At 44.4% G+C, this 27,326-nt stretch overlaps 2 protein-coding genes across 3 annotated transcripts in view; one reads left to right on the top strand and one right to left on the bottom strand.

The window, feature by feature from the left end:
* TH (tyrosine hydroxylase) overlaps nt 1–1,252 on the top strand; it is a 31,778-nt gene extending 30,526 nt beyond the window's left edge. Inside the window, exon 13 of the mRNA XM_063118750.1 lies at nt 875–1,252. Within this exon, the coding sequence (XP_062974820.1) occupies nt 875–1,034 (160 nt within the window). The 3' untranslated portion in view covers nt 1,035–1,252. The remainder of the gene's footprint in view (nt 1–874) is intronic.
* A 17,828-nt stretch (nt 1,253–19,080) lies between these two features.
* INS (insulin) overlaps nt 19,081–27,326 on the bottom strand; it is a 108,594-nt gene continuing 100,348 nt past the window's right edge. Inside the window, exons 2-4 of one of the 2 annotated variants that reach the window (XM_063117167.1) lie at nt 22,874–22,951; nt 22,405–22,608; nt 19,081–19,263 (exon numbers count right to left, since the gene is read on the bottom strand). In XM_063117167.1, coding sequence (XP_062973237.1) covers nt 19,133–19,263; nt 22,405–22,591 — 318 coding nt within the window. In that variant the 5' untranslated portion in view covers nt 22,592–22,608; nt 22,874–22,951 and the 3' untranslated portion in view covers nt 19,081–19,132. The remainder of the gene's footprint in view (nt 19,264–22,404; nt 22,609–22,873; nt 22,952–27,326) is intronic. The other variant, XM_063117168.1, reaches the window with a different exon arrangement.

Raw genomic sequence — 27,326 nt, 5'->3', positions numbered from 1 at the left:
AAGCTTGATCCATAGATGTTTGGGATTTCAACTCCCAGAAACCCCTGCCAGCATGGCCAATGGTCAGGAATGCTGGGAGTTGAAGTCCCAAACATATGGAAATCTATTTTCTGCCCAGCTCTGCTCTATACAGCCTCCCCCCTCCAGATGTGTTGGACTACAGCTCCCATAATCCACAAAGTGCATGTTATGCAAGGCTGCTCCACACATACATGCACAGCTCCTCACTGCAGCTCTTCCCTGGAGGACACAGTTCTTCAGTAAGTTCAGTGAATGACCCAAACTCACTAGAAAATGTCTACTCAAGTATAGGCTGTGTTTTAAGTGCAAGGCGATTCAGGTCTTGCTCACCTGGGAGAATTGTGCAAATGTCTTGTCTGCCAACATCGGTACATGCCCCAGACGTTCATGGCAGCAGTTCCTTTGCAATGGAAAGAAAGACAACCAATCAGCAGCTGAGCTGAAAGCAAGAAGCCAGTCTCTTATCCAATGATATCATAGAAGTAAGGCAATTCTACAAGGTCATAGTCACGGCTCTGGGGAATGCATGGGAGAAGAAGCATGGTGGATATACTATGTGCACTCCTGGTGGTCTGGATTGATGGGGTTGTAGCCTAAAACAAGGGTGGACAAAGGATCGATCGCCAGATGTTTTGGACTTCAACTCCCAGAAGTCTCTGCCAGCATGAATACTGGAAGTCCAAAACACTTGGAGATCTACTTCTTGCACACCCCTGGTCTGAAACAGCTGGAGAGCTCCACATTGAGGAAAGCTGGTTTACACAATACGTCTTTCTTTGCTTCCTCTCTCCCTGAGTTTTTGTTCTGACCTGTCTAGGCTAGGTGCTTTTGATGTTTGTATTCTCCCTTGCAGGGCCTATGCAGCACATATCAAGCGTCCATTTTCTGTGAAGTACGATCCATACACATTCAGCATTGAGCTCCTGGACCACCCACAGAAGATCCACCACTCCCTGGAGAATGTGCGCGATGAGCTTCACTCATTAATTGATGCACTCAACTTTATCAGCTAACACAAACATTTAGCTGACCCCCCTTTCTTCCACCCTGCCAATGCCTATTCCTGCAACCGCAAAATTGGCTTCTTGCAGTGGCTACTTGCCACTACGCAGTTTGAGCCAATAACTTCGGTATGGTTTCTTTCAGCGGTTGTGTTGCTTCCCATTGCCTATAGTAATGGCTATAGTTTGTGTTGCTGCCCGTATGTCAGGGGGGCTGGTGGGAGGCATGTGTAATGACAACCTAGACTATAGAAAGGAAAGCAGGCTTAGGACACAATCCTAAGCATGTTTAGATTTATTTTTAAGTCCTACAACTCCCAGCATTCCTCAGCCAGCTGGCTTGTGAATGCTTGGAGTTGTAGGACTTTTTTCTGTCTAAACATGCACAGGATTGCGCCTTTAAGAGGTTAATCCAGAGTCACTTTTGTGTCTTTTCCACTCACTTCAAGGGATATGGATCAGGCAAAAGCAGTGCTATGTGACAACAATGAATATGTGCACAACACGTTATAATTTCCCAGTTAAAGGGATAGAAAAAGAGAGAAAGAGAAAATAAGTCAGGTGTTCCCATTCCTTCTGTCTTTTTTAGTGATGTCAAACTATTAGTGAAAAGTGCAGAATGATTTAAGCATGTTTATACAGGGAATGTCCCACTGAGTTTAATACTCCCTAATAAACATGCTTACTATTGCCGCCATGTGGCCTTTAAATTTTGCAAGGGGTGGTGAGGGGTGGGGTGGCAGGATGAGGGCTGTACCACATAGGAAAGAGGAAAGAGGAAAAGGAAAAAGAGGAGTGATGTTGCCTTACTAGAATAACTCAACCAACTGAATTCTTGTGCCCCTGAAGAAAGTGTTCACCAAAATGTGTTGGGCAAGTTACTATTTGATTCGCACTCTCCACATATTTCAGTGCCATTTTGAGGTCTCCTTTTCTTTTCCTTTTGCTCCAATAAGTTTGCAACAATATCAGAGTGACTTCACAGAAAGATGAACAGTTCCCTTTATGGATTCCCTATTATGGCAAGAATCCTTTCTAACCATGTTTCTTAAGGGAATTCAGACAGGTACAGACCTCAGCATGCCGACCCACACTAAGATTCTAATGGTAAGATGAGCTCTCAAAATTGCGATAGGCTGACTCAGAACAGGGCCCAGAGAGCTTCGACTATCTGATTGGAACAACCTTCTCACCATTCTAATCCCTCTGTCTGGGAAGAATTCCACCAGGATGAAGTAAACTCTTGACTAATAGGCAGTGGCTGCAATTCTCAGCGTACTTGTTCATTTGTGTCCCATGGAGCTCAGCATAACATATTGCCAAGGAAGTGTGTGGAGAACTGAAGCATTGCAACTGTTCTCAAACCAAAATGGCCGCCCACACCTAGCAACAAATGCTAATGCCTTCTAGGGCATCCTTCCCCTGGCCTGGTGCCCTCCAGTTGTTTTGGACTTCAGCCCCAGCCAGTATGGCCAATGGCTAGGAATGCTGGGAGTTGTAGTCCGAAATATCTGGATGGCACCAGGTTGGGGAGGCACAACTGTTCTATGGACAACTGTACTATGGTAGTAGGAAACAGGTAATGGAAAAAAGCCTCCATTTTGAATGTGCTAATCCATTCCTGTCAAGGACTCCTTAATGATGTTTGACACAAATGGTATGCTGTCTAGAGCTGATGGGACTTATAGTCCAAGCAATGTTCCTCAACTCAGGTCTATCCCATTTCTGGATCATGGTGAAATAGATGTGCCAAATGGCCTGCAAGCCAGCTTCTCTGAGTTGTTCAGAGGGGTGCACTATTGCATGGGGGGAAGGAAGCATCTTCCGTGAAAAACTACCATGATATCATTGCTGCAGCGCAAGAACATCTGAATCACTTCCATGGAAACAAAGGTGGATGATGGTGCCAGGACAACACCATTTCTTGCTACTTGTTGGGAACGAACATCATGCTGAGTGTCGGAACAATGCTGAGGAAGGATGCATCAAAATGCCCTGGAGAGATGGATGAAGAATCAGGTCACTAGCTCAAATTCTTCACATTGAGAATGAGACTCGAGGGGACAGTAAAGAGAAAAGACACAAAGCCTCCCTTTTTGTCTGGCTTTCGTTGGCTCATAATGTTTGTGTGCACTAAGGCCTCGAGGAGTGGATCTCAGTGCTATTGCTGCTGCTGCTGCTGCTGCTGCTGCTGCTGTCTAGGTCTGTCTTGCTGCATAATAGATATATTTATTTCTCAGTTTGGAGTCCTGCTGCTGCGGAGAAGCTACAATTATTCAAAATAAAATTATATTTCTGGTCTAGCATCTTGGGTTTGACTTCATGATCTTTCCCTTCCTCTCCCCTGCCTGTTTCATTTTTGCTCTTTCTAGCTAGTCATTTCTCACACACACGCCCAGCTTTGCCTCTGAAAAGCTCAGCACAGCTTTTGTGTGGCTCTTAAGTAGCCTCCCATCCTTGTGGCTTATAAGGCCAGACTTGGTTAGTTTAAGCAGAAGAACTTCACCAAGTGCCTCCTTGTGCCAAATGAGCACATACGAGATCTGCTAATCCACCCGATGCTCCATTCTCAGCCAGCGTGGCTATTAGCCATATGTCCATACTTCAGATCAGACTTTCCCCACCTGGTGCCCTCCAGATGTTTTGGATGATAACTCCCTTCAGCCACAGCCAGCATGGCCAGTGGTCAGGATTGCTAGGAGTTGTAGTCTAAAACATCTGGAGAGTAGCAGGGTAGGGGTGGCTGCTTCAGATTAACTTCTCAGCAAAAATCCAGAGGGAATAATAATGGGTAGCTCAGTTTCCCCTGAGCAGTAAACAGTTAGCAATCTTTCTTACTTACCCACTTAAGTTTATTTGTGGACACAGTAGTGTGAAGCAGGTTGTACATGGATGTGCTTACAGCTGTTCTAGTGATAGTGGCAGGTGAAAAAAGGGCAATCACCAATGTAGACGTGGCTGCGGACTGCCCTGTGTATGCATGCAACCTGGTTTACTTTAATGTTTCCAGCATGATCACAACATCACTTCTATTTGGGCATAGAAGAATTTGCCTTTCAGACTGGCAGTAAGTGACTAAGCTGTGGGACATGTTCCTCTAAAGAAATATGTTTAGGAAGATCAGGGTCTCAGGAATGGAAAGCAGTGGTTTCCTGGGTGTGTGTGGAAGGGTTATATTGATGCTTTTATTAGACCTCCTTTACACAGTTATTCCCATTGCATAATGAGAGACTGGGATTTGTCAATTAGCAATGACTTATTACCATAACACTGTTCTGTCTACACGTTTCCGCCAGTTAAATTTCCTTGGCATTTGTTACCCTTCGCTTGTTAATGCACATTTTGTGACTGCACATCATCCATGCAAGAGCCTGATGTTACAGATGTATCCCAAAACACCGTAGAGTTTGGGCTGTGAGGTGAGGAATGACCCCTGGTGGGCTTTTGTCCTGTGGGCTTGAGGTTCAACCAACCTGGTCTAGAATGTACAGTTCATATACATCAAGAATGGGGAAGATGTGGCCCTACAGATGTGGTTCAACAGCAACTCCCACCAACTCCCACCATGCCCTATGCTGGTTAGGGAGCTAACAACACCTGGAGGACTACATGTTCCTCACCACTGATATATGAACTTCAGTCTTGTTGTAGCTTTAACAGGGTGAAACAGCTTACTCAAAGGAAGGTTTCCAAAATCCATGTTGCTATAATATCTTCATTAGGCCAAACAAAAGATCAACCAACCACCCCTAAAAATGTGCAAGCTTTTGTGATCCCCAGATATCTTCATCAGGAGAGATGTTAGAAAAGACAGGTTTAGGGGAGATGAGATGGGGTGGTGGAATAGCTAGATGGTGACATCACATTGTCTGCAAGTTCAGAGTAGACCCAGGTGTAATGTGGAAGCAGGAGTCTGCAGGTTAGCAAGTCATCTGGTGGTTACAGCCAGGAAGGTTCTGCTGCCCCTGGTTCAGATGGGAAGGAATGAAGGGATGTTTGATCCTCCATTTTGGGGAATATAAAGTCCAGCTATCTTCAGAAGTCTTTTCCATCCTGGTCAAAGCACACAGGCTCCTTTTGCCAGTGAATCACAGAGAGGAAATCCTAGATCCCACAGAGCCTGGATATTTGCTCTCTGTTCCCCTCCCCTTCACACTCACCATACATGTGTACAGAGCATGGACATAAGCCTGCGTGAATAAACAAGAATTGACCTAGACTGTCACCTAGAATTACTCCAAACCAAGTTTATCCTTAAAAATAAATAAAAGAGATTCACATGACTTTTTTGGTTTATTTTTGCACTTCACTTTTTTTGTGGTTTTTTTTTAAAGGCCAGCTGTTGAATCACTGCATTTGGGTGCAAAAAGCAGAAGTGTCCGATTGTTAGGAAATTACTGTTTTTATAACAGATCACGAAAACATGAAAGATTGAAAGAAAAAAAACCCGCGCGCGCACACACACACACACACACACACAGAGTCAAACACATATGTGCAAAGCGATTTTGTAGCCCAGTGTTTTGGTTTAAAGCGGGTCACAGAGTTGAGATGGAGAGGCTTGAGTTTAACTGAGTACAAAGTCAAAGCTGTAAGTGACACACATCTGGATGTGCTACAGTTATGATTCAGATGGATATTTTGAAACCCGCATGCAACCATGTGCATATCTGACCCAGCAGCACAACCTTAAGGAACTACCTTTAGTTTCTTGTACATCAAGCAAAAGTCAAAGGTTTGAATGTGCATCAATAAGAGGATAGTTGAATACAAAGCAAAAGGATGTGTATGGGCAGTTCTATCACCACTGCACATCCTAGGCATAGCATGTTTAACCTCTTTTCTTTTACTTCTTTATCTTCTTCATCATAAATCCAGAAAAACTGCAAGAAGAAAGCCTGATAAGGGTGCGGGTTTTTTGCATAATGTAGTGAAGCTCCTTGTTCCAATTTTCAGTGTTTTATTGAACTAATCATGTCTTAAGAAGCACTTCTAATTAGGCCTGTGCACAGCCCTCCCCACCAAGTTCAACTCAGAATCGGCCCCGATTCAATTTGGGGCACCTCAGTCTTCGGCTGCCTCGTTTCAGCTTCAGTTCCGAAGCTGAAGCAGGGGCAACTGCTGCCGTTTTGTGCCACAGGCCTGAATCACAGAGCACGACCTCTTCCTTACTCCCATTCTCTCTATCGCTTCCTTTCCTCAGTCACGTGGGATGGTTGAAACACAGTTTGCCATTACAAATGTAGGCTCCACTTCTGGCAGGCAACATGCCCTGATGAAAACAGAGGAGGGAAACTCTTCTCCCTGCCTAGAGATCCGTGTGCCTGTCTCCGGTGCAAGTGCTCACTCCCCCAGACTGCCTCTGGCTCCATCGTGGTGACCCCTGTAATACTAACAGTGCTTATCAGAAGGATTTACACCTCGTTGTCCAGATACTTGACAAATTCATAATCAAAGTCTATCTACCAGTTGTTGGTTTGCCTCCTAGAATCCTCATCCATCTCTAAAGTGTTCCAAATAATCCACTCTCAGGCAGGACGTGTTATTGCTACATGGCCTTGGCAGGCTAATACTTTAAACAGGGGGAGAGGAGGGAGAGAAAAGTGAAGATGTACTCCTTTTCTTGCCTCTAAGAGCCACCCTGTGCTTACAGCTATTTGAGAGTTACTCTGTATACAAAGAAAGGAGAGAGGGAGGGAGGAATGACCCCCTACCCGCAAGGCTTGGGGGAAAACACATTAATCTGTGGTTCCCTGATCAAATGCATTTTTTTCATCACTACACGAACCTGTTCAGTGATCACTTTTGGACCTGGACCTAATGGCCTCATGGGACCTCCCTCTTTATATGGCAATGTCAATTATTTCACTGATCTCAAAATGTGGTAAGCTATGGCTTGCTGGTGGGTTTGTGTGTGTGTGTGTGTGTGTGGGTAAGCTATGGCTTGCTGTTTTTTGGGGGTGTGTGTGTGTTCCTCATTCTTCTCGATGTCTGCCCTTAAGTCCCATCCTGTTTGACCAGAAACCTTAACATGGTCGAAAAACGGAATGCGTGTACCTGGGGGGAACTAATAGTTTTGTCATACTTTTCATCATAGTCCATTAGCAGTAAGAGAAACTTCCAGTAGAGAAACTTCCTTTCCAGTATCCTAATTCATAATCAGGAACATGGACATGAAGGGATGTCAGGATTCATTTACCCTCCCACTCCTTCCTATCTGTCATTATTATTATTATTATTATTATTATTATTATTATTATTATTATTTATATAGCACCATCAATGTACATGGTGCTGTACAGAGTAAAACAGTAAATAGCAAGACTCTGCCGCATAGGCTTACAATCTAATAAAATCATAGTAAAACAATAAGGAGGGGAAGAGAATGCAAACAGGCACAGGGTAGGGTAAGCAGGCGCAGGGTAGGGTAAAACTAACAGTATAAAGTCTGCACAACATCATGGAGACTTTGCTCTGCATCCCCTCCTTCATGCCAGTGAAGTTAGTAAAGGCACAGACCATCCATTTTATGCAATTTGCTTCTTTCAGCACAAGGCTTTGATTGTGCGCTTGTGATTGTTCACTCATAGTAGCTTTACATGGTGTCATCATCCTCTGGTGCGTCTCCCATGTCTTCCAATCATTATCACATTTTTCCCCTAGTGAAGTAAGTTGGAATGAGAGTCTCAAGTAATTCCACAATTCTGCTATATCCTAGCACCATGTAGTGGTTGTGTAATGAAACATATAGAAAGGCATCTCCCCAGAAAGCACATGTAAAGGAGTCAATCTTAATCCCACAAAGAATCCAGCAGCAGAACCCTTGATAAAAAATCTCATGTAGAAATGCCCAAGGTCTATCTGGGTCTCTTACTGATGGATTTCCATAGAAATGAAAGGCGTGCAGTTTCCAGAGGACTTTTTTTTAATGTTTAACGCCGTCTGTGTTTTTAGCAGTACTTTGTGATCAGCTACTAATCATCAGTGAGTGTATGTGTGTGTTGCCTTCATTTCAGTTATGTATGGTTGTATTACTTTTGTATGCTTCTGTTTGTTTTATATGGTTTTGCATTGTACATAATAGAGCCCATACTTCACGGGTGAGGAATGTATGGCCCTCTAGTGTTGGACTGCAACTCCCATTACCCCTAGCCAGCATAGTCAATAGTGAAGGATGATGGGATTCAGTCCAACAACATCTGGAGGACCACACATTCCCCATCACCCCTATACATGAAATGAGTGAATGTTCTTCATACAATGGAAATACCAGATAAGTAATGCACAGTATTCTTTTTGAACTACGTCTTGTTGGCATAGGAATATGCATGTTTTAGGGTAAAAAAAAAAATCTTCATCATCTGGAAGAATAAGCCATTCCATATAACTCAAAGCTTTGCTGACATTGCTGGAAACTGATCTGAAAAAAAAGTACGTGTCACCTTGCTTTTATGTTCGTTATTCTTCGGAACCAACATCCTAATGTTTTATTTTGAATACGAATACCCTCCCCAAATAGACAGAAAATCATCTTCAAAAATGACAAAGCCTATTTTATCAGCCTTCCTGACAAGATCTCCATTTACAACGCTGCTTCCTTATCTTTCAACAAGCTCATAACCTCACCCCTCCCATTAAGAAGAGAGATAACAGCCGGGGCATCTTGAGATAGAAGTCCGAAAAGATAAGGACTGGGAGAACATCTATCAAGGCTGCAGACACAGGAGAGAGACTGGCCAAGACCTTACAAGTGCAGCATGTCCCGTTGTAATTACACCATTTCCTCTCTGGGAACTGGTTCACCTCTGCCTCTGACATTTGGTTGCAGCCGGCAGACATGCGCAAATTTGTAGACATTCCCCAGATCACTCTCCAACGGGAACACCATTTTTTTAAGCACAGGATTTGAAAGAGTTACAGACAAACATAGTAGAGTCTTTATTGAGCTAGCAACAGACAATAAGACCCAAGTACATGGCTCTGAGGATTGCCTAACCCATGCTCCACTGGATATAAATGACAGGAGCTGGAAGAGACAAGATCCTTTTGGGAGATGACATCAAGGGGGAATCCGCACGTCGTTCTCAGGGCGCTTCCATCCGCCCCCAGTGCACCCCGAAAACGATCGTGTAACTTGCCTGTAAAAGAGACGAGGAAGAAGCGTCCTTGCCGGCACCGGCGCCACCCACAGACCTCCTCACCGGCCGGCTCGGAGAGCTCGGCAGAAGAAGGCGGGGTGGAGAGCAGCTCTCCACCCCGCCTTCTTCCGCCGAGCTCTCCGTCCCAGCCTGCGAGGAGGTCTGTGGGTGGCGCCGGACGCTTCTTCCTCGTCTCTTTTACAGGCAAGTTACACGATTGTTTTCGGGGTGCACTGGGGGCGGATGGAAGCGCCCTGAGAACAACGTGCGGATTCCCCCCAAGTTAAGTTCTGAAGCTAGCTAGCACATATACGGGTTTAAGATCAATATCAGGGCTGTGCACAGCTCTCCGAATTGACTCGGAGGCTGATTCGGAGCTTCCAAATTGGCCCTAATTCAACTTGGGGAGCCTTGGCCCCTGGCTGCCTTGCTTTGGCTTCAGTTCCAAAGCCAAAGCAGGGGCATCTGCTCCATTTTCCTGGGCATCCCTGCAAACGGTCAACCAGGAGTCCGTTGGACTGCGCCCTCTCAGCTGCTACCCCTGGACTCCACTCCACTCCACTCCCCACCCCACCCCACCACTGTTGCTTGCCCTGCTGCCTGACACCATCCATAATCATTGACCATCCTGGCTGGGGCTGATGGAAACTGTAGTCCAAAACATCCAGAGAGCACCAGCTTGGGGAAGGCTGCTCTGTGATCTCAGGCCAAGGTCTTTTCCCTCACTGACAAAGTGCCCCATGATATTCTGACTAACAAACTAGCTAAAAGTGGGCTAGATGGAACAACTATTAGGTGGATTCACAGTTGGCTACAGAATCGGACTCAAAGAGTACTTATCAGTGGAACCTTCTCAAACTGGGGAGAGGCAACGAGTGGTGTACTGCAGGGCTCAGTCCTGGGCCCAGTGCTCTTCAACATTTTTATTAATGATTTGGACAAGGAGGTGCAGGGAACGCTGATCAAATTTGCAGATGACACCAAATTGGGTGGGATAGCTAATACCCTGGAAGACAGAAACAAACTTCAAAGTGATCTTGATAGGTTGGAGTGCTGGGCTGAAAACAACAGAATGAAATTTAATAGGGATAAATGCCAAGTTCTATATTTAGGAAATAGAAACCAAAGGCACAGTTACAAGATGGGGGATACTTGGCTCAGCAATACTACAAACGAGAAGGATCTTGCAATTGCTGTAGACTGCAAGCTGAATATGAGCCAACAGTGCGAAATGGCTGCAAGAAAGGCAAACGCTATTTTGGGCTGCATTAATAGAAGTATAGCTTCCAAATCACGTGAGGTACTGGTTCCTCTCTATTCGGCCCTGGTTAGGCCTCATCTATAGTATTGCATCCAGTTCTGGGCTCCACAATTCAAGAAGGATGCAGACAAGCTGGAGCGTGTTCAGAGGAGGGCAACCAGGATGATCAGGGGTCTGGAAACAAAGCCCTATGAAGAGAGATTGAAAGAACTGGGCATGTTTAGCCTGGAGAAGAGAAGATTGAGGGGAGACATGATAGCACTCTTCAAATACTTAAAAGGTTGTCACACAGAGGAGGGCCAGGATCTCTTCTCGATCCTCCCAGAGTGCAGGACACGGAATAACGGGCTCAAGTTAAAGGAAGCCAGATTCCGGCTGGACATCAGGAAAAACTTCTTGACTGTTAGAGCAGCATGACAATGGAACCAGTTACCTAGGGAAGTTGTGGGCTCTCCCACACTAGAGGCATTCAAGAGGCAGCTGGACAAGCATCTGTCAGGGATGCTTTAGGGTGGATTCCTGCATTGAGCAGGGAGTTGGACTCGATGGCCTTGTAGGCCCCTTCCAACTCTGCTATTCTATGATTCTATGATTCTATGTTGTGCATGCAAAGCAGGTTTTCTTGTCCCTGAGCTATGACTTCCACCCCAAGTGAACTGTGTGTACAGTTGTGTATCTGTACGGTAAACTAACTCGAGAGATATGCGGCTAAAACAACTGGGTCAAACTGACTTCACTCGTACTTCTTTTCAGATGAACTTTGTGCGGGTTTTGGAGGGCAGTCTTCTGCCAAGTGTGACAGGACTTATCCTCTGATACAAGGCGCTGCTATGCAGTGTTTGGAACAGCTGTTTTGTAAATAAGAGGTATCTCTGCTAAAACACCACTCTGCATAAAAAAACCTAGTTTAATACATTTTCAGGCATTTTAAGTCTTTTATGATTCACCAATTAATTTCATGCACATTTTAAAAACTATCCTATGTGCTTTAAGGTGTCATCAGATAATTCATGGGGTGGCAGATTCTTCTAAATTTTAATGCCATTAAAATGATCAGCAAGTACAATGGTTCTGTAAAACTCAGAGGAGGCACAGCAGAGGGCAAAGAAAGCCCACTGGGAGGTGGTTTTTCAGCAGAGCTCTCTGGTTGCAGCTGGAGCCCAGTGCAGAACTGATTTTTCCCGTGAATAAGAAAGTCACGCTAATATTTTTAATGGGGAGATTTGTGTGTCTCCATTATTCTTGCTGGCAATGGAAATGCATGACTGGTAGCCTGTCGGGCTGCAAACTATTCAAGTAGCCACTGCAGCTGCACCTTTAGCAGCAGCTTGCTGTGCAGATGTTCACAGGGGATAATGTCTATCCCCATGCTTTTGAAGTACATCACCTGCTGGCTTCTACAGATCAGGATGCTCTTAAAGCACAGGAGCAAACCAGGTAGGTATTGGTTTATATGTTTTCGGGTCAGTTGACAATCCTGCTTGTTTTCCACCAACTATCCCATCCCAACGCTTTTAGGCCTGCCTGTAGTTGGAATGTCGCAATGTTGGAGGCAGTAGAACAGCCTTCCCCAACCTGACGCCCTCCAGATGTTCTGAAAAACAGCTCCCAACATTCCTGAACGTTGGCCATCCTGGTTAGGATTGATGGGAGCTGAAGCCCAAAGCATCTGGATGACAACCATCAAAAGTAGGCCATTAGAGATACAGAAGAGGCTGGGGTTGGCATGCAGGTTACACCTGCTGAAATCCTCTCTTCTCAGCAACTATTAAAGTTGCAGGAGACCAGGCCCCAAGGAAGGGGCTGTGGCTCAGTGGTGGAAGACCCCCGTTTTTGCACGCCAAAGGCCCCAAGTTCAATCCCTTGCATCTCCTGGTAGGAGTAGGAGAGATTCCTGCCTCAAATCCTGGAGAGCTGCTGCCAGTCAGTGTGGACAGTACTGGGCTAGGTGGACCAAGGGTCTGATTCAGTATAAGTCAGCTTCCTATATATTCCTGTTTTGCACCTGGCCACCCTACAAGGGGCAGGTGGGTTCAATAGCTCCCTCCATGGTGCTCCCATTCTATATGTGGTAGTTGCCTTTCTCTTTCTTTCAATTAAGAGCGGAAGTGTGGGTCTACTGTGTGTCATTCTCATTTTTCCTGTCTCCCTGCCAGACTATTAACATTGCCATTACTCCGCTCACTCGCTTCCTGTTCTCTCAGAGCCCTGTCTGCAGAGCACATCTTAGGGCTTGTTGTTTTTTATATGGTACCTTTTTACATTATAGGTGCCATCGGAAGTAGCATAGCAACAGGATGGGCAACAGGAACAGCCATTATATCCCTTAGCAATTTGACTTCCGATCAAGTCTGCAATATTAGGAAAGCACGTCCTATGCCAAACGTATTAAAGTAGTCCATCAGGCATCCTGCGGTTGCTTTAAAGGAATTAAAAAGCAGAGGAGAACCATACAGGAAAGGAACTAGACGACTCATTTAAAACTCCTGGCATTATTTATTGTGTCCTGAACTTGTTGGAAGGCAGGTTCTGGGCATAAAGCATTGGATAGAACTCACAGCAGGGGCAGAATTTCAGGCTTCATGGAAGGTTAAGGATACCCACTGACCACCCTCATAGGAACACAGGAAGCTGCCTTATATTGAGTCAGGCCATTGGTCCATCTGGCCCAGTGTTGTCAACACTGGCTGACAGCAAATGCCAGAGATCGAACCTGGGGCCTTCTGCATGCAAAACATGTGCTCTACCACTGAGCTACCCTGCTCCAAATTTCAGAAAGACGGGGCACACAGAAGAGGGAATAACATGATGACAGGGCAGGGATCTCCAACCTTTTTCACACACAGGGGCACACTAAGGAATTTGAGAAGCTGCTGTGGGCACCGCCACAAAATGGCTCTCATGGAGGATGTGGCTAGTCCCATAATGGCTGCCATGGGGCCTGGCTAGTCAAGAGGTGGGAGAGGGGACAGGAAAGAGCTGTTTCCTGGTCTGCCCCATCTTCTTCTGTTCCTGCAGACCTTTCCCCTTTGCCCTCTTTATCACCCCTCTCCCAACCTCCAGCTTTGCTATCGCTCTCCACCCAACCCCTTTCCTCACTATTTTCTCTCCCTTTGTAGCCCATAGCCTTGTTCTTTCTCACCTGCTCACCCCACCATCTTGCTGTTTCTCTCTGCTCCCAGCCTCAAGCCTCGCTATTTCTCTCTCCCACTTCTTTATCTCACTGTTCCTCTCCCCTTCTAGCCTCTAGCCTCTGTCTTTCTCCCCCCTCTGCCCCTTTGCCATGCTTTCTTTTCCTGCCTGCTGATCAGCTGATCAGCAGCAGGTTCAGAAACAGGAAGGCGAACCTGGCACCCTAATGATTTCCAATGTTTAATTAAAAACTTTTTTTCTGAAGGTGGCAGAGAGTGAAGAGCTTTGGGTAAGGCATGGGCAGTCACTTGATGAACCATGTGTTTCATAGGGTCCCAAGCTGAAGAGCTTTATAGGTCAAGGGGCTTTGAATTGGGCTTGGAAACCAAGTGGAAGCCAGTCCAGAGGAGGCAGGACTGGCATAATTTTTCAAATCACCTGGTCCCCGTAAAAATTCTTGATGCCATATTTTGTACCAGCTGAAGTTTCCAGACAGTCTTCAAAGGCAGTCCCATGTACAATGCAGTACAGTAATCCAAACAGGAGGTGACCAGAGCATAGATTACTGCAGCCAAGAGATCCATGTCCAGATAGCAGAGATTGGCCCTTACCATGATAACTTGTTTTAGTGATTTATATTTAAGTGTTTTACACCTATCAGAAATCACTGGAAAAGTTTAAAATTCCCCTCGTACCCGGCAGGGAAATACAGATAACCAGATTTCATGTACACTGTAGAAAGTTACCAATTAACCAATGGTTGTCTGAGCAACTTGAATATTCAGCACCTTTTCCTGTTCCTGTTCCTGTAGCCTGACACGTTTTCTGATACGAAGATAAGGAATGGGGAACACTTCGGCTGCATAGGAACAGTGCCAAGAAATGGTGGCATTGCTAGCATATAGACAAGTCATCCTTCACTTCAGGGGAGACAGACCAGAAAGGACTAAGCTGCCCCCTCCCCACCTGCATTCATATTGAACCAGTTTGCATGAGGGGAAATAAGCCATTATGGGTGGCTTATCAACCATGGCAAAAAGCCACCCTTGCTGGGTTCACATGACATGGTGCTAGTAAGGGTAAATATGCAACACCCAACCAGCACCCATGATGGGGGAAATAACCCACTGCAGCTTATTTCCCCATTTGTGATCATGCAAACCGGTCAAAGTCACCTGACTCCACAAGTCAGTTGGCACAGGGGGCTGCCTATACAGCAGCAGGTTGCTGCCATGATAAGCAAAACCCTGTTCTTGTGCTGCTTTGGGATGGTGGCGGCTAATCCTAGTGCTGAAGCAAAAATGCAGGGGTCACCATTCGCACAGCCAGGTCTCTGCCATGACTCTGGAGGGAGGATAGATGGAGAACGCGTCATACCTGACTTGCTCCGGAGAAAAAGTCGGGGCTGCAAGGTGGCTGCTGTGTCATATAATCCATGAAGCGCCACTACGCACCCACCCCTGGGCTTCCCTTGTATATAGACAGCCCTTAGGAATGCATAGATTTTTAAAAATCCATTTCATTTGTGTTTTGCAGATTGTCAGACATATTTCATGCTACTCGTTGATGGAATCCATTTTTTTTATTATTTTAGACGATGTACAAGAATTTCTTTCCAGTTGTGCAGTACAGCCTGCCCTGGTGTGGTGCCAAACCTAACTGTCACTGGGGCTACATTGGAACACAGAGTAATCCTTTAGTACTACCCAAACGTTGGCTCAGCCAACCCCATTAAAATGTCAACAACGACAATATTGCATGCAGCCACATTGGGATGATTTATGTGGCTATGAATCTTCAACAGTTTACTGCAGAGATAGCCAACAGCTCAAATATTTTTTTTATAATTTTGAAGGTTTATTGGCAAAATAGCATGTCAAAGATTAAGATTCTTAAGAGAGCAAAATGGGAGAGATTTGGAAGGGGAAAACAGCGTTGCGGCAACGAGCATTCAAACAAAGCTCAGCTAGATAAATTAACACTATCAATATAAGGGAAGGGGGGAATGCAAGACCTCTGGAGAATCCATTCCACTGAATAGCTGAAGTTCCAGGGAAATTCTGAACCAGTTGTTGATGCTGTGCCAAAGCCACAGGATGTATTCACATCAACAGCTGCCCTGACGTGGCATTGGTTGAATCTCAGATTTGCTTACACAATCAAAGGATAAATCAACAGTTTTAGAGTATAGTAAGTAGCTCTCTCTCTCGGCCTAGGTGAGGAATGTAGGAAGCAGCCTTACACTGAGTTTGACCCTTGGTCCATCTAGCCCAGTATTATCAACACTGACTGGCAGCAGCTCCCCAGGGTTTCAGGCAAGACCCCTTCCTAGCTGTGCTTGGAGATGCTGGGGATCGAACCTGGGACCTTCTGCCTGCAAAGCAGGTGCTCTGCCACTGAGCCATGGCTCCTCCCTAAGCAGAGACTATTTCTTAAATTGGCTGGTTTATTTACATCAGCAAAGATGGAGATAATTTGAAAAAGAATAGCTGTTTTGAAGTTCAGAAATCTTTTAACCACTTATAATGAATACCTGATGTGTGTGTGTGTGGAGAGAGAGAGAGAGAGAGAGAGGGAGAGGGAGAGAAAGAGACAGACACATAATGGCCCTGTTCAGACGACACACTAAACCGCGCTGCTTAACTACAAAATGGTTAAGGGAATGCATTAAGGTCAATGAATTCCGTTAACCATTTTGTGGTTAAGCAGCATGGTTTAGCGTGTTGTCTGAACGGGGCCAATGTGTAGAGCTGAGTAGATCAGAATGGTGGAGTTTAGATTACTACCTCCATAAGGTGGTACCAGCTATGACTGTTTTTAAAAAACAAAACAAAAAAAAAAACAGAATTTTTCCTCTTCTAAAAAGAAGCTATGGTTCTTTAAATGGAAATAGAACTTTTAAAAAACAAACAATCCCTTTTTAAAAAAGGACTGTTTAATGGAGCAAATCTACACCCCAGATGAGGGCCTCATTCTGGAGCATCTGTTGCAATCATGATTCATACAGAGCAGTCAGGACAGGAGAAGAAAAACTTCTCACAGCCAGTGGGGTATAGTAGACAGAGTTTTATGTTGTTTTTATGTTTTTGATGGTTTTAAATTTTGTATACTTTTTTTTAATGTTCACTGTTTTTAACTTTTGTAAACCACCCAGAGAGCTTCGGCTATGGGGTGGTATATAAATAAATAAATAAATAAATAAATAAATAAATAAATAACTGTGGCGGATTTGGACCAGGGAGACTTGGTTTAAATCTCTGCTCAGGTTTACTGGGTAAACCTGGACCAGTTATTATTCCTTAACTTAGGCTTACCTACCTTACAAGACTGTTGTGAAGATGAAGAAGAGGGGACTATGCTTGTCACACCAAGCTCCTTGGAAGAAGGGTAGAAAAAGTATTAAATAAATAAACACAGAAATAAATAATCTTGCTCAACCATCAGAAGCTCTGGAACATGGGGAGAGAAGGTCCCAAGACTTAGGCCAAGCATCCCTCTCCCTCTCCTGTCTTGCAATTGCAGATTGCCAATAGGAAGGGCCAATCACTGCACAGGGGGGAGGGAGGTGGGGGGGAAGGCTGAAAAACAGTGTTGCTCCTGTTCTCCTGGCAGGACTCCTGTGCCTTTAACAGCTGGATCATAGGCAGAAAATCCTTCTTTCTTGGCATGACAATGCTACTCATGAGAATAGCTTCAGCTGTCGACTATCTGCGCGCCACTGTAAAAGGAAAGATGCTGCATCCTGTTCTTTCAGCATCACCATCATAATCTGATAGTGGAACAGCTTTGGGAAGACTGAATTCTTCCATGGCTGTGTGTGTATGCATGTGTGTGCATGCTGAAACAAAACCATTGTATTCAGGCTTTGCTTAGGTGGCTCTACGTTAAGGAAAAACCCCCACACCATTACTGGGGTCCCTTCTTCTGGTGACTTTCCATATTCACTAGGTAGTCCTGGTGACCATGTGATTTTGAATCAAAAGCTTCCCCTCTCAGCAATGTGATTAGCTTCAATGAAACAACGCCATCTAGTAGTGGAATTATAGCACAAGACTGGATTTACACACTGCCAATTTTGCACCATTAAGGTTAATCCAGCAAAAGCAAGGAAGATGCCCTGGAGGTCGATGGTCCAAAACTTTTTGCTGTCTGAAGCAAAGGACAAGATGGTGCCCCCTCCCATTACATGTAAAAAAAGCTGACTGGACTGGCAGATGAATCCATCTTCAACACTAATGATGGGATAACATTCTCCTCTGAATCTGAAGACAACAGGCTAACATAGGGTCCTCAGAGATGGCTGCATGGCATACAGTACTCTCCTTGAACACATTGCTGCTGCCTCCCAGCATCTGCCACCTTAGGAGACTGCCTCACCCTGCCTAATGGTAGGGCTGGCCCCGGGGGAAGCAATTCTAAGAGGTGGGTCCCTGCCGGGCTGTGGGCTCTCAACAGGTGCCCAACTATGCCTAGTCTTGACACTGGCCCTGAATGATAACTTCCGGAGAGATCCAATGACGCATCCCTTTCTGAAGTGTTATCCAATGGTGTATCCCTATAGTAAAAAGCAAACAGAAAATGGGCAGGGATTGTGAACTGTAGGCACATAAAGTTTAAAGTGTTATTATGTCACGTGGCTCTCAAAGGAGCTTACACAGTATGCTGGTGTGCAGAGTTGTATCCAAACCTAGAGCACAACTAACTACTGAAACGAATGGGATTTAAATTAGACTAATATTGATGAACCCCAAATGTTAACAAAGAGCACAACATCATTTACCTAAGAATACATCTGCCCAAAATTAAAATAATGTTGCCTCTGATTCTGAATTCATTCTCCTATTCATTTCAATGGGGGGCTTGTGCTATCAAAGCTCTGTGAAGACTAGAATGTTCATGTATGTATGTATATATGAACAGATCAAGCCTCCACTAAAAAGTAGTGAAATGTTAATGCAGGCAGATGAAAAACTCTGGTTAAGGATTTTGTCCACGCACACACACACACACCCGCCCTCTGCCCCATGTTTAAAAAGAACTTTTTAAATGATATCAAATCATTGTTTATGGAAACCAAGGAAGACTACCACTGTGCAGATATCTCATCTATTTATATCCTTGCAACACAACCAAATTCCCAGAAATACTTCTTTCTTCCCTTTCTCTGATCCTTCCTGAGAGCTGGTGCTCTGTTTTTCATCTCTAAACATTCGTGTCAGCTGCCCTGATCTGGAGATGCATGTGTTTTTTGTTGTGTTGAGCTTTCCCCATTCATTTGAATGAAAGGACCTCATTCTCACAAACATGCAGAACAGGTCCTTCCACTGAAATGAGTGGAGAGGCTCTTGCAGGCCGGGGACCTCCATACGCACACTCCAATCCCTGATTGTATTCTCATAACATTTCAAATCCAGAGGAGAATATATGATAGATAATATGCTCATAAAGGCAAATCATTTCCAGAAGGAATATCTTTCTGTATCTATATATAACCACTGCAGAAGCTGATTAAGTAGATTCACAGGATTTTTATTCAGTTGCAATGAAGGTGCCCTAGCAAAGTGGCCGTTCTTCCTCTTCTAGTTGCAGTAGTTCTCTAGATCGTAGAGGGAGCAGGTGTTTTCACAGCATTGTTGCACAATTCCTCTCTTCTGAAAGTCCTGTGGTTGGAATGGCAGTGCTTCCACTTCATTCTGCATAGGCCCGTTCACTGCCAGATGGAGAGAAGACCAAAATTAATGCATGCTTGAGATGTACACAGAGTTCTACAGTTTGGAGTTGCTATCTTGCTTCAACGCAGGGTTAGCTCTGGCAGTGCGGAGTGCAAGTTTTTGTGGGCCTTTCAGCAAGACACCCTGAATGGCTAAGAACTTTATGTGTAATTCCAAACAGCTTCCATGTGGAGCAGGGGAACATGTGAACAAAAGGTATTTTGACAGTTTTTATCTGTCGCCCAGGTGAACAGACCAGCCATCTTTAAATGGAAAAGAGGCTTGCCCATTTTGCTAGGTGATCAAGTGCAGTAAAAACATCCAAAACAATTCTGGCTTTATGTACACTTCTATCGCATCTCTGTATTGGCAGTCCAGGATTGTGGCACTGGCTTATTCTGCTTTGAGCCAGTAAACTGAAAATGAATGGGCTATTTTCATAGAATCATAGAATAGCAGAGCTGGAATGGGCCTATAAGGCCATTGAGTCTGACCCCCTGCTCAATGCAGGAATCCACCTTAAAGCATCCCTGACAGATGGCTATCCAGCTGCCTCTTGAATGCCTCTAGTGTGGGAGACATTTTTGTTATATTCTTGTTGCACATTCTGAACCTTTGCATTGAAGTGGGCTATAAACAAGTATATCTCACTTAAGGAGTTGGAAGAAAGACATTATTAGTTATTAATACTGCTGCTTAGGGTAGCCATATCGCATTCCCACTTATCTAGGAATGATAATGTTCAAATGATGCAAATTATGTATTCATATGCAAACTGAACACATCAAATTAATTAGTTTACCTTCCTTCCTTAATTACCAGTAAGCACTTTATATGTGCAACAGCTAAATAGCAGAGACAGTGAGTTGGCTTGCATGTAATACCAGTTCTTATTTATTTATTTATTTATTTATTTATTTATTTATTTATTTATTTATTACACTTATATACCGCCCCCATAGCCAGGGCTCTCTGGGCGGTTTACAGAAATTCTAAAATTAAGATAAAAACAAGTATATAAAATTTAAAATTCTAAATCACAGAACATACACATGTAAAGCATTAAAAACCGTTAAAAAAAACTAAACATGTGCCGCCATATGCCTGGGCAAAGAGGAAAGTCTTAACCTGGCACCAGCAAGATAGCAGCAGCGGTGCCAGGTGAGCCTCGTCAGGGAAATTGTTCCATAGTCTTGGGGCCACCACCAAAAATGCCCTGTCCCTCGTTGCCACACTCCGAGCCTCTCTCGGAGTAGGCACCCGGAGGGGAACCTTAGAAGTTGAAGGGTTAAGCAACTGAGGAATTCATCCCAAACCAAATGGAATAAAACTGGTTTGTTTTGCCCTAAACAAACCAGAGTGCTGGGTTCTCACAAAGTCACGGGACTTTCCTGGACTGTTTCAGAAAGTGGAAGCAGGCCAGTGGTGGGAACCACTGTGTTCATTCATGCCCTCCCTAGCAAACTATGGGTTGTTAACCATGGGTTGTATGTGTGAACCAGGTCAGTAAGGAAAGGCCTAATGCAATGCACTGATTGAAATTTTATTGCTCCCATGTGGAGGCTCACAATAAGTGCTTCCTCAGGGAAGTGCTCCATGTAGCCGGAATAACATATGAAAGCCTTTTGTCAAAGTGTTGGCTTGGCCATGTTCATCAGGGATGTGGAATGGGTCACTGCTGGATGGAAAATAATCCTGGTCAAGCTCCCTGTAGGTGCTGCAATATTTAATCTGTATTCCATCTGACCAATGCTCTGAGTCAACAATAACTAGGAAAAGTTTAACACAATGAAAATGAAAAGAGGGTGGCAACTAGGAGGCAAAGAAACAAGCAACGATGTGTTCAAACATGGAAAAGAGTAATTATGCAAGGAAAATGAAACTGTGAGAGAACAACCTGCCAAATATGACACCAGTCCACTGGCTAGTGGGGTTAGACAGCTGATCAATTGGGCAGGGCACGTCCCCTAACATTTTCCCTTATAGTTTATTATTTATGGTCTGCTTCTACTGACCACAGTCATACAGAAGATAAAATACCTATTGAAAAATAAAGTATACAGTAATGTAAGGGCAGAAACATGACATCATCATAAAGGGTCTGATCCAGATAGCTACATTTAGAAATCTAGCAACTTGCTCTGTAATTGAGATGTTAGAGTTATCAAGTAAATTAATCAACAAGGACTCTAAGGATTGTCAGAAATGGATTGTGCAGTAGGGTAAATCTAGAAGGCCAAGAATGCTGAACATTTAGGGCCACTAAGGCATTCGGCATTGAGCAGGTGACGGTATGGCAAGGGTACTTATAGCATAGTTGCTTCCTGAGACACCTTAAATCAGGAGTTGACAACCCACGTCGCTTCATCACTCTCAGTGTGGCCCATGAGCCCTGGGGAGTCCCACCTACTTTCCCCAGCAGCCTTGATGAAGAAATTGCATCACTGGGATAAGGTTGGGGTCACTAGGGCAGGGGAATACTTGCACTTCAGTCATCCCATTGCTGGTAATGGCAGCATGGAAGCAGTGATTGTGATTGTAGTGGCTGCAGGGTGGGTGTGTGTGTCATTGGGTTAGGCTTTAAGCTCCTCCCCCTTCAGCCATCCTGTTGCTGCCAGCATTGCTGTTTCCTTGCAGCTAATAGCAGCGGGAAAACAGCAATTTCAGAGGGGAGGGCTGGTTGGTTCCAGGCGGTGATAAATTCCTCCTGGAAAAAGAGAATGGTACCAACCTCTTTGAAAGAGGTCGTAATCAGACAGCACCTGAAGAAACCTAACTGCAACCCAGAAATGGAGGACAATTATAGGCCGATTGCTAACATCCCCTTTTGGGCAAGGCGCCCGAGCATATGGTTGCTGATCAACTCCAGGCATTCTTGAATGATTTCCCAGATCCATTTCATTCTGGCATTAGGCCTGATTGTAGGACGAACTTTGCCAAGAGAAAGACAGGGAATGTGTGACCCTGTTGGTACTCTGGACTTCTCAGCAGCTTCCAGTACCATGTGATCGGCTGTCTGGATTGGGAGATGGGGACACTGTTTTATAGTGTCACATTGATTATCAAAGTTACAAGCTGATTGCAGTAATCACAGGATCAAACTCTGTTGGCAGTGCCATTTAGGAAATTGGAAAAATTACCTAGGGGCTGTTCAATGTTCCGCCGTGTTTTGGGAGAGTAGTAGAAGCCCCGTTCTCCACATACAAAATAGAGTGCCTCCACTAGATGAGAGCCACAGAGATGCTGATTGGGAACAGCGTCGGTGGCAGGAGGAACTGAAACAGCAAGCAGCGCGAGGAGAGGCAGCGATCTGATCCAGAGGGTCATGATGATGTAGGCGAGACCTTGAAAAGAGAAGGTGTGGGTGGGAAAATGGGGTTAGAGAGGAGAGAAAGGAGGCAGCTACTAGACAACCATGGGTGTGTGTATACGGAGACACCTTGCAGTGGATTCTCTCAAAACCTTGCAGCATCACTGCTGCAGGGCGGGAATGATAAATTTAGATGGCAGGAGGGAGCGTGGGCTATCTGGCCAAGTAACAGCAGCACCGATGGCCATTCAACTCATCAAGCCCACCCCTTGCCCCCTGCCCTGTCTTCCCATGCTTACCTTGGACTTAACCTGGTCTTGTACAACAATGTCCACTGACTGAACCTGAACCAGGTCCACCACTGACAGACTGGTGACCTAGAAGCAACAACAACAAAACTTCATGTTAAAACCACACCACGAGAAAGGGCAGTTTCGAGAGTAGAAGTCTTATGTGGCAGTGAGTTGGCAGCTGCATCATATAAACAACACAGCACCACTGCACAGCCCCAATGGGCTGAAAAGGCTGTACAGACAACCCCCATCTCTCTGAATCTTAACAATCTTTTAAGGTTGAGACATCCTTTCTCCATCCTGCCCTCCTTTAATAAAAGCTTGGGCTTCAATGATAATGGCAAGAGTACTCCCATTGTGACTAGCACATTAAGCCCACTTGGCATGTCCATTTGAAGCATTCCCCATGCAACATGAGACGTGGGCACTCGGCAAATCCAGGTGTGTGTGGTAGGGAGCTGGTCTCGGCAGGGCCCACCACTATTTGTACACATGGTTGAAAACACCAATTGGCTGCCATGCCAACTGTGAAACAGTTTTTTATCTGTCATTGCAACAGATAACAAAGTAGTAATAGTAATTTATTAATGCTTAGGCCATAGGCACACTATGAAGAAACAACAATATAAAAATACTACATATAATCACAAACAGATCATACATAATAAAAGAATAAAATTCAATACAATTAAAATCATAATTTGAATATAAAATTTGTAGTTAAATAAGAGCATCTCCAGCACAGTCAACTGCAATCTCAGTAATAAATCTTGCCCGAATTTTCATTGCTGCCAGGGCAAAAAGAGATACTTTGTGCGTTACCCTAGAGTCAGTGTCAGACAGGAGATAGAAAATCTTTTCTGAAGTGGTATTGAAGTGTAGTTGATACAGAATAGATTCCAAAAATTTGGTTCTTGGTTCAGAGTATAAAGAACAGAAGAGCAAATAATGAGGCAAATCCTCAATTTCTGGGGCCCCACAAATACACAGACGGAGGGCCAAAGGGGTGTGCTGATATCTGCCATCCGTCACAGCTGTAGGCATAGTTTGAAAACGGAGGGCTGTAAATGCTTGCCTAAGCTTTGGGGATGTAAGCTTTACCAGGTAAACAACCCTTTGGTGGTCAAATTTATAAAGCCTATACTATTTTGAAAATTTGGAATTGTTAATAGCTTGTCTGTCCAGCCGAGCACCATAGTTAAAAATATATTCCCGAAGTTTCTCCCTTGAGTTCAAGACAGAAAAGTTGTCAAGAGCAGGATACAATTCAAGCAACTTGTAATATCCTGAACTCCAGCTTTTGCAGTTTGATAGCTGTTCAAAACATAGCTTGGGGAAAATCCTAACTGAGGAATCTTGTACAATCCTCCAACAGGATTTCACAAGCAAATCAAGTTATGCTGCACATTGCCAACAATAGAATAAACAATGGTAGATGGAGGTCGCACGGAACTATCAGGTTTTCTTTGAGCCAACTTCTACATATACATGCAACAGATAACAGGCCAATACCATGCATGTTGGCTTTGATGTGTTTAATGGGGCTTACTTCCAAGGAAGAGTGCTTGGGGTTGCAGCCTACAGAGTTAGGTGTTGCATCTGAAGCACATGCCTTAAAAAACAAACCAAAAAAAAAAAAAAACTGCAAGCGGGCACAGAAGTCCAATTCTGTTGGTAAAATAAGTAACAGCCATTGACAAGCCCCTCACTAGTACTTATGAATGATGTAGGCCTCAGATGCACACCTAGCTTGCTCCTAAGCAGAGCACTGCTGTTCAAAGGACACTCAATGGCTATTATGGTAGAAAATACCCAGTGAGTACATACAATTTTCTCTTTACCTTTCCAAAACAAATGGCGGGAAAGTTCCCTATAACACTATGCTGGTTGGCCGGCAATAGCTGCCCGCATATTATGAAAAATCTATCTGTCTCTAAAAGTTGCTCATAACTGCAGTAGCAACGTCCAAGGCATGGAATCCTTTGAGGTCTTTCTTCCATTTCTCTGGCATCAGGATAAGCCGACAGTCATTTTGGAAAGTACAAGAGAAGCGTGGCCAGTGGATTGCACATCTATCTGTCAGTACTTCTCTGTAATTGCTGAAGTCAGGCTGGAAGACTTGCTTAAGACTACCCTACGAGCATTAACACTTCAGTAGAGCTTTGAACCAAGTTTAAACTACAGCAGTGCACAAATGGCCTCTCAAAATTCTCCACCCAATTTGTAGGTAGAGAAATTAGGGAGACAATTTCTCTGAATTTCTCCAGGGGCAGGAGAAATTCTCCAACAATTTCTCACAGGTAGGCATCACCATTGACAAGGCTTGTAGAACAGCTTCTCTTCCCCCAACCCCCCTCAGGGGTTTTGCTGGCAACAGCAACAACTATGCTGACAGCCTGACCCTCATTTTGTATCCCTCATAATGCCCCATATACCTAGCATCACCCCAGGGCATTGAGAGGAAGGAATGCAGCCTCCACAAAGAAATAATGGTGAAGAAAATATGGAGAACATTCTGGGAAGTATTCTTTTATTCCTGGGGGGGGGGGGGGTGTTAAGAAAATAAAAATCTCAGGAATTTCCTGAAAGTTTTCTTTCCCCATGAAAGGGGCTTCCATTTTTCTGCCTCATTCTCAGGACAGGAAGTACAGGAAGCCAAACAAACTACAGGTTGTCAGAGATAACAACAACAACAACAACAACAACAACAACAATTTATTACCCACCTCTCCCTCTGGATCAAGGCAGGGAACAACACCAAACACAATATAATACATACAATTAGTTAAAAGAGCATATAAAACCAATACAATATTAAAATAACAATCACAGCATCTTAAAATTCTTAGGTTTAAAATTCATCTGGGTAGGCTTGCTGGAAGAGACTAGTCTTTAGGGCTGTCTTAAACTCAGAGAGAGCTTTAAGCTGACAAATCTGCTCCGGCAGGCCATTCCACAGTCTGGGGACAGCAAAGGAAAAGATCATCTGGGTAACAGTTGCCAGCCTAGTTGTGGCTGACTGGAGTAAACCCTTCCCAAAGGACCTGAGTATGTGGGGTGGATTGTATGGGAGAAGGTGATACTAGAGGTAACCTGGACCCAAACCATGTAGGGCTTTAAGGGTAATAACCAACACTTTATACTTCGCCCGGAAACTAACTGGCAGCCAGTGAAGAGCTTTTAAAACTGGTGTAATGTGGTCAGCCCTAGGTGTACCGGTGACCAACCTGGCTGCCATATTTTGAACTAGTTGAAGTTTCCAGACTTGGCACAAAGGTAGCCCTATGTAGAGCGCATTGCAGAAGTTGAGCCTGACTGTACAAGGAAAGACAGACATTCACAAACACTCCTTATCCATCCCATAAGTATGGTAAGCACAAGAACCCTGAACCAAACCCATGAGAATTTCTCCAAAATTTCTTCTCCATTAAATTTCTTTTTTAAAGCAATTTCTTTTCTAACAGATTGAATGAGAATGGTCAACATGTTCATGGGAGAAATTTTCAGCCCAGCACTAGCTTACACCCAACACTCTACGTTACACAGCACCACAGAAAGTAAGAGATGACGGTGAAAACAAACTCACCTAACCAAGAGGAGATAGTGCAGGAAGGTTTGAAGGATGTTCAGAGATGAAAGGCAACAAGTGTTTTCCGCCCTTTCTCCTTTCCAATTTATAACCCTTTGACTAGTCCTAATGACACGAGGTTTAGTCAGAGCCTGCCTTTTCAGCATTGTCCTGGCCAAATTTTTTTGCTTACTGAGCACATTAAATTTTTAAGATGGGGAAAAATAGAAGCAACAGTTTGTAGTTTCCAAATCATTACACCGGCAACCTGTGCATGCTTCAGAGAATCCCAGCCTTGAGTAGTTGTGAACCTTTTAACAGGAGAGATAATGGACCTATCAAAGCTGTCTGATTGCACTAATGATGGGTGATAAGCAGCGTTGGGATTGAAGGGCCTGCCAAGATGTCAACGCCAGCAGCTTTTTCTGAAGTACAGAATTAAAGAAAAAGGCTAATTTCACCACCACCCCTGTCCTCCTGGCTGGGTAACTAGCCACAAGACCAAGCTGTTGATGAGACACTGTCAAAGAGGAAGGAAAACTCTTCAATATAGCCTAGGATAGCTGAGGCCACATTTCCTCCTTATTTGATGGAAGAGGTGCAGCAGCGAAGATACAGAGCTCTTCTAAGGGAAGCTGGGCCATGCCACTTCTTGAGCCACAGACAGAGTTGCAGAATATGTGTCAGCTTCATATCACATGGCACAACTATTATTATTTCCTGGGAACATGGGCACCTCTTTATAGATGCAGAAAAGGGCAACCAAAATGGTTAGCAGGTTGGAGCAACTGCCCAGGGAAATTGGTTCCAATGTTTGCAGCTTTTCAGCTGAGAAAAAAGAGATGGGTGGGGTGGGACAGGATGTGATAGAGATGTATAAAATGATAGGAA

The sequence above is a fragment of the Elgaria multicarinata genome, chromosome 2, assembly GCF_023053635.1.
Source record: "Elgaria multicarinata webbii isolate HBS135686 ecotype San Diego chromosome 2, rElgMul1.1.pri, whole genome shotgun sequence".
Lineage (NCBI taxonomy): Eukaryota > Metazoa > Chordata > Lepidosauria > Squamata > Anguidae > Elgaria > Elgaria multicarinata.
Note: the sequence above shows the minus strand (reverse complement) of the source record. Positions and strands in the feature narration are given on the sequence as shown.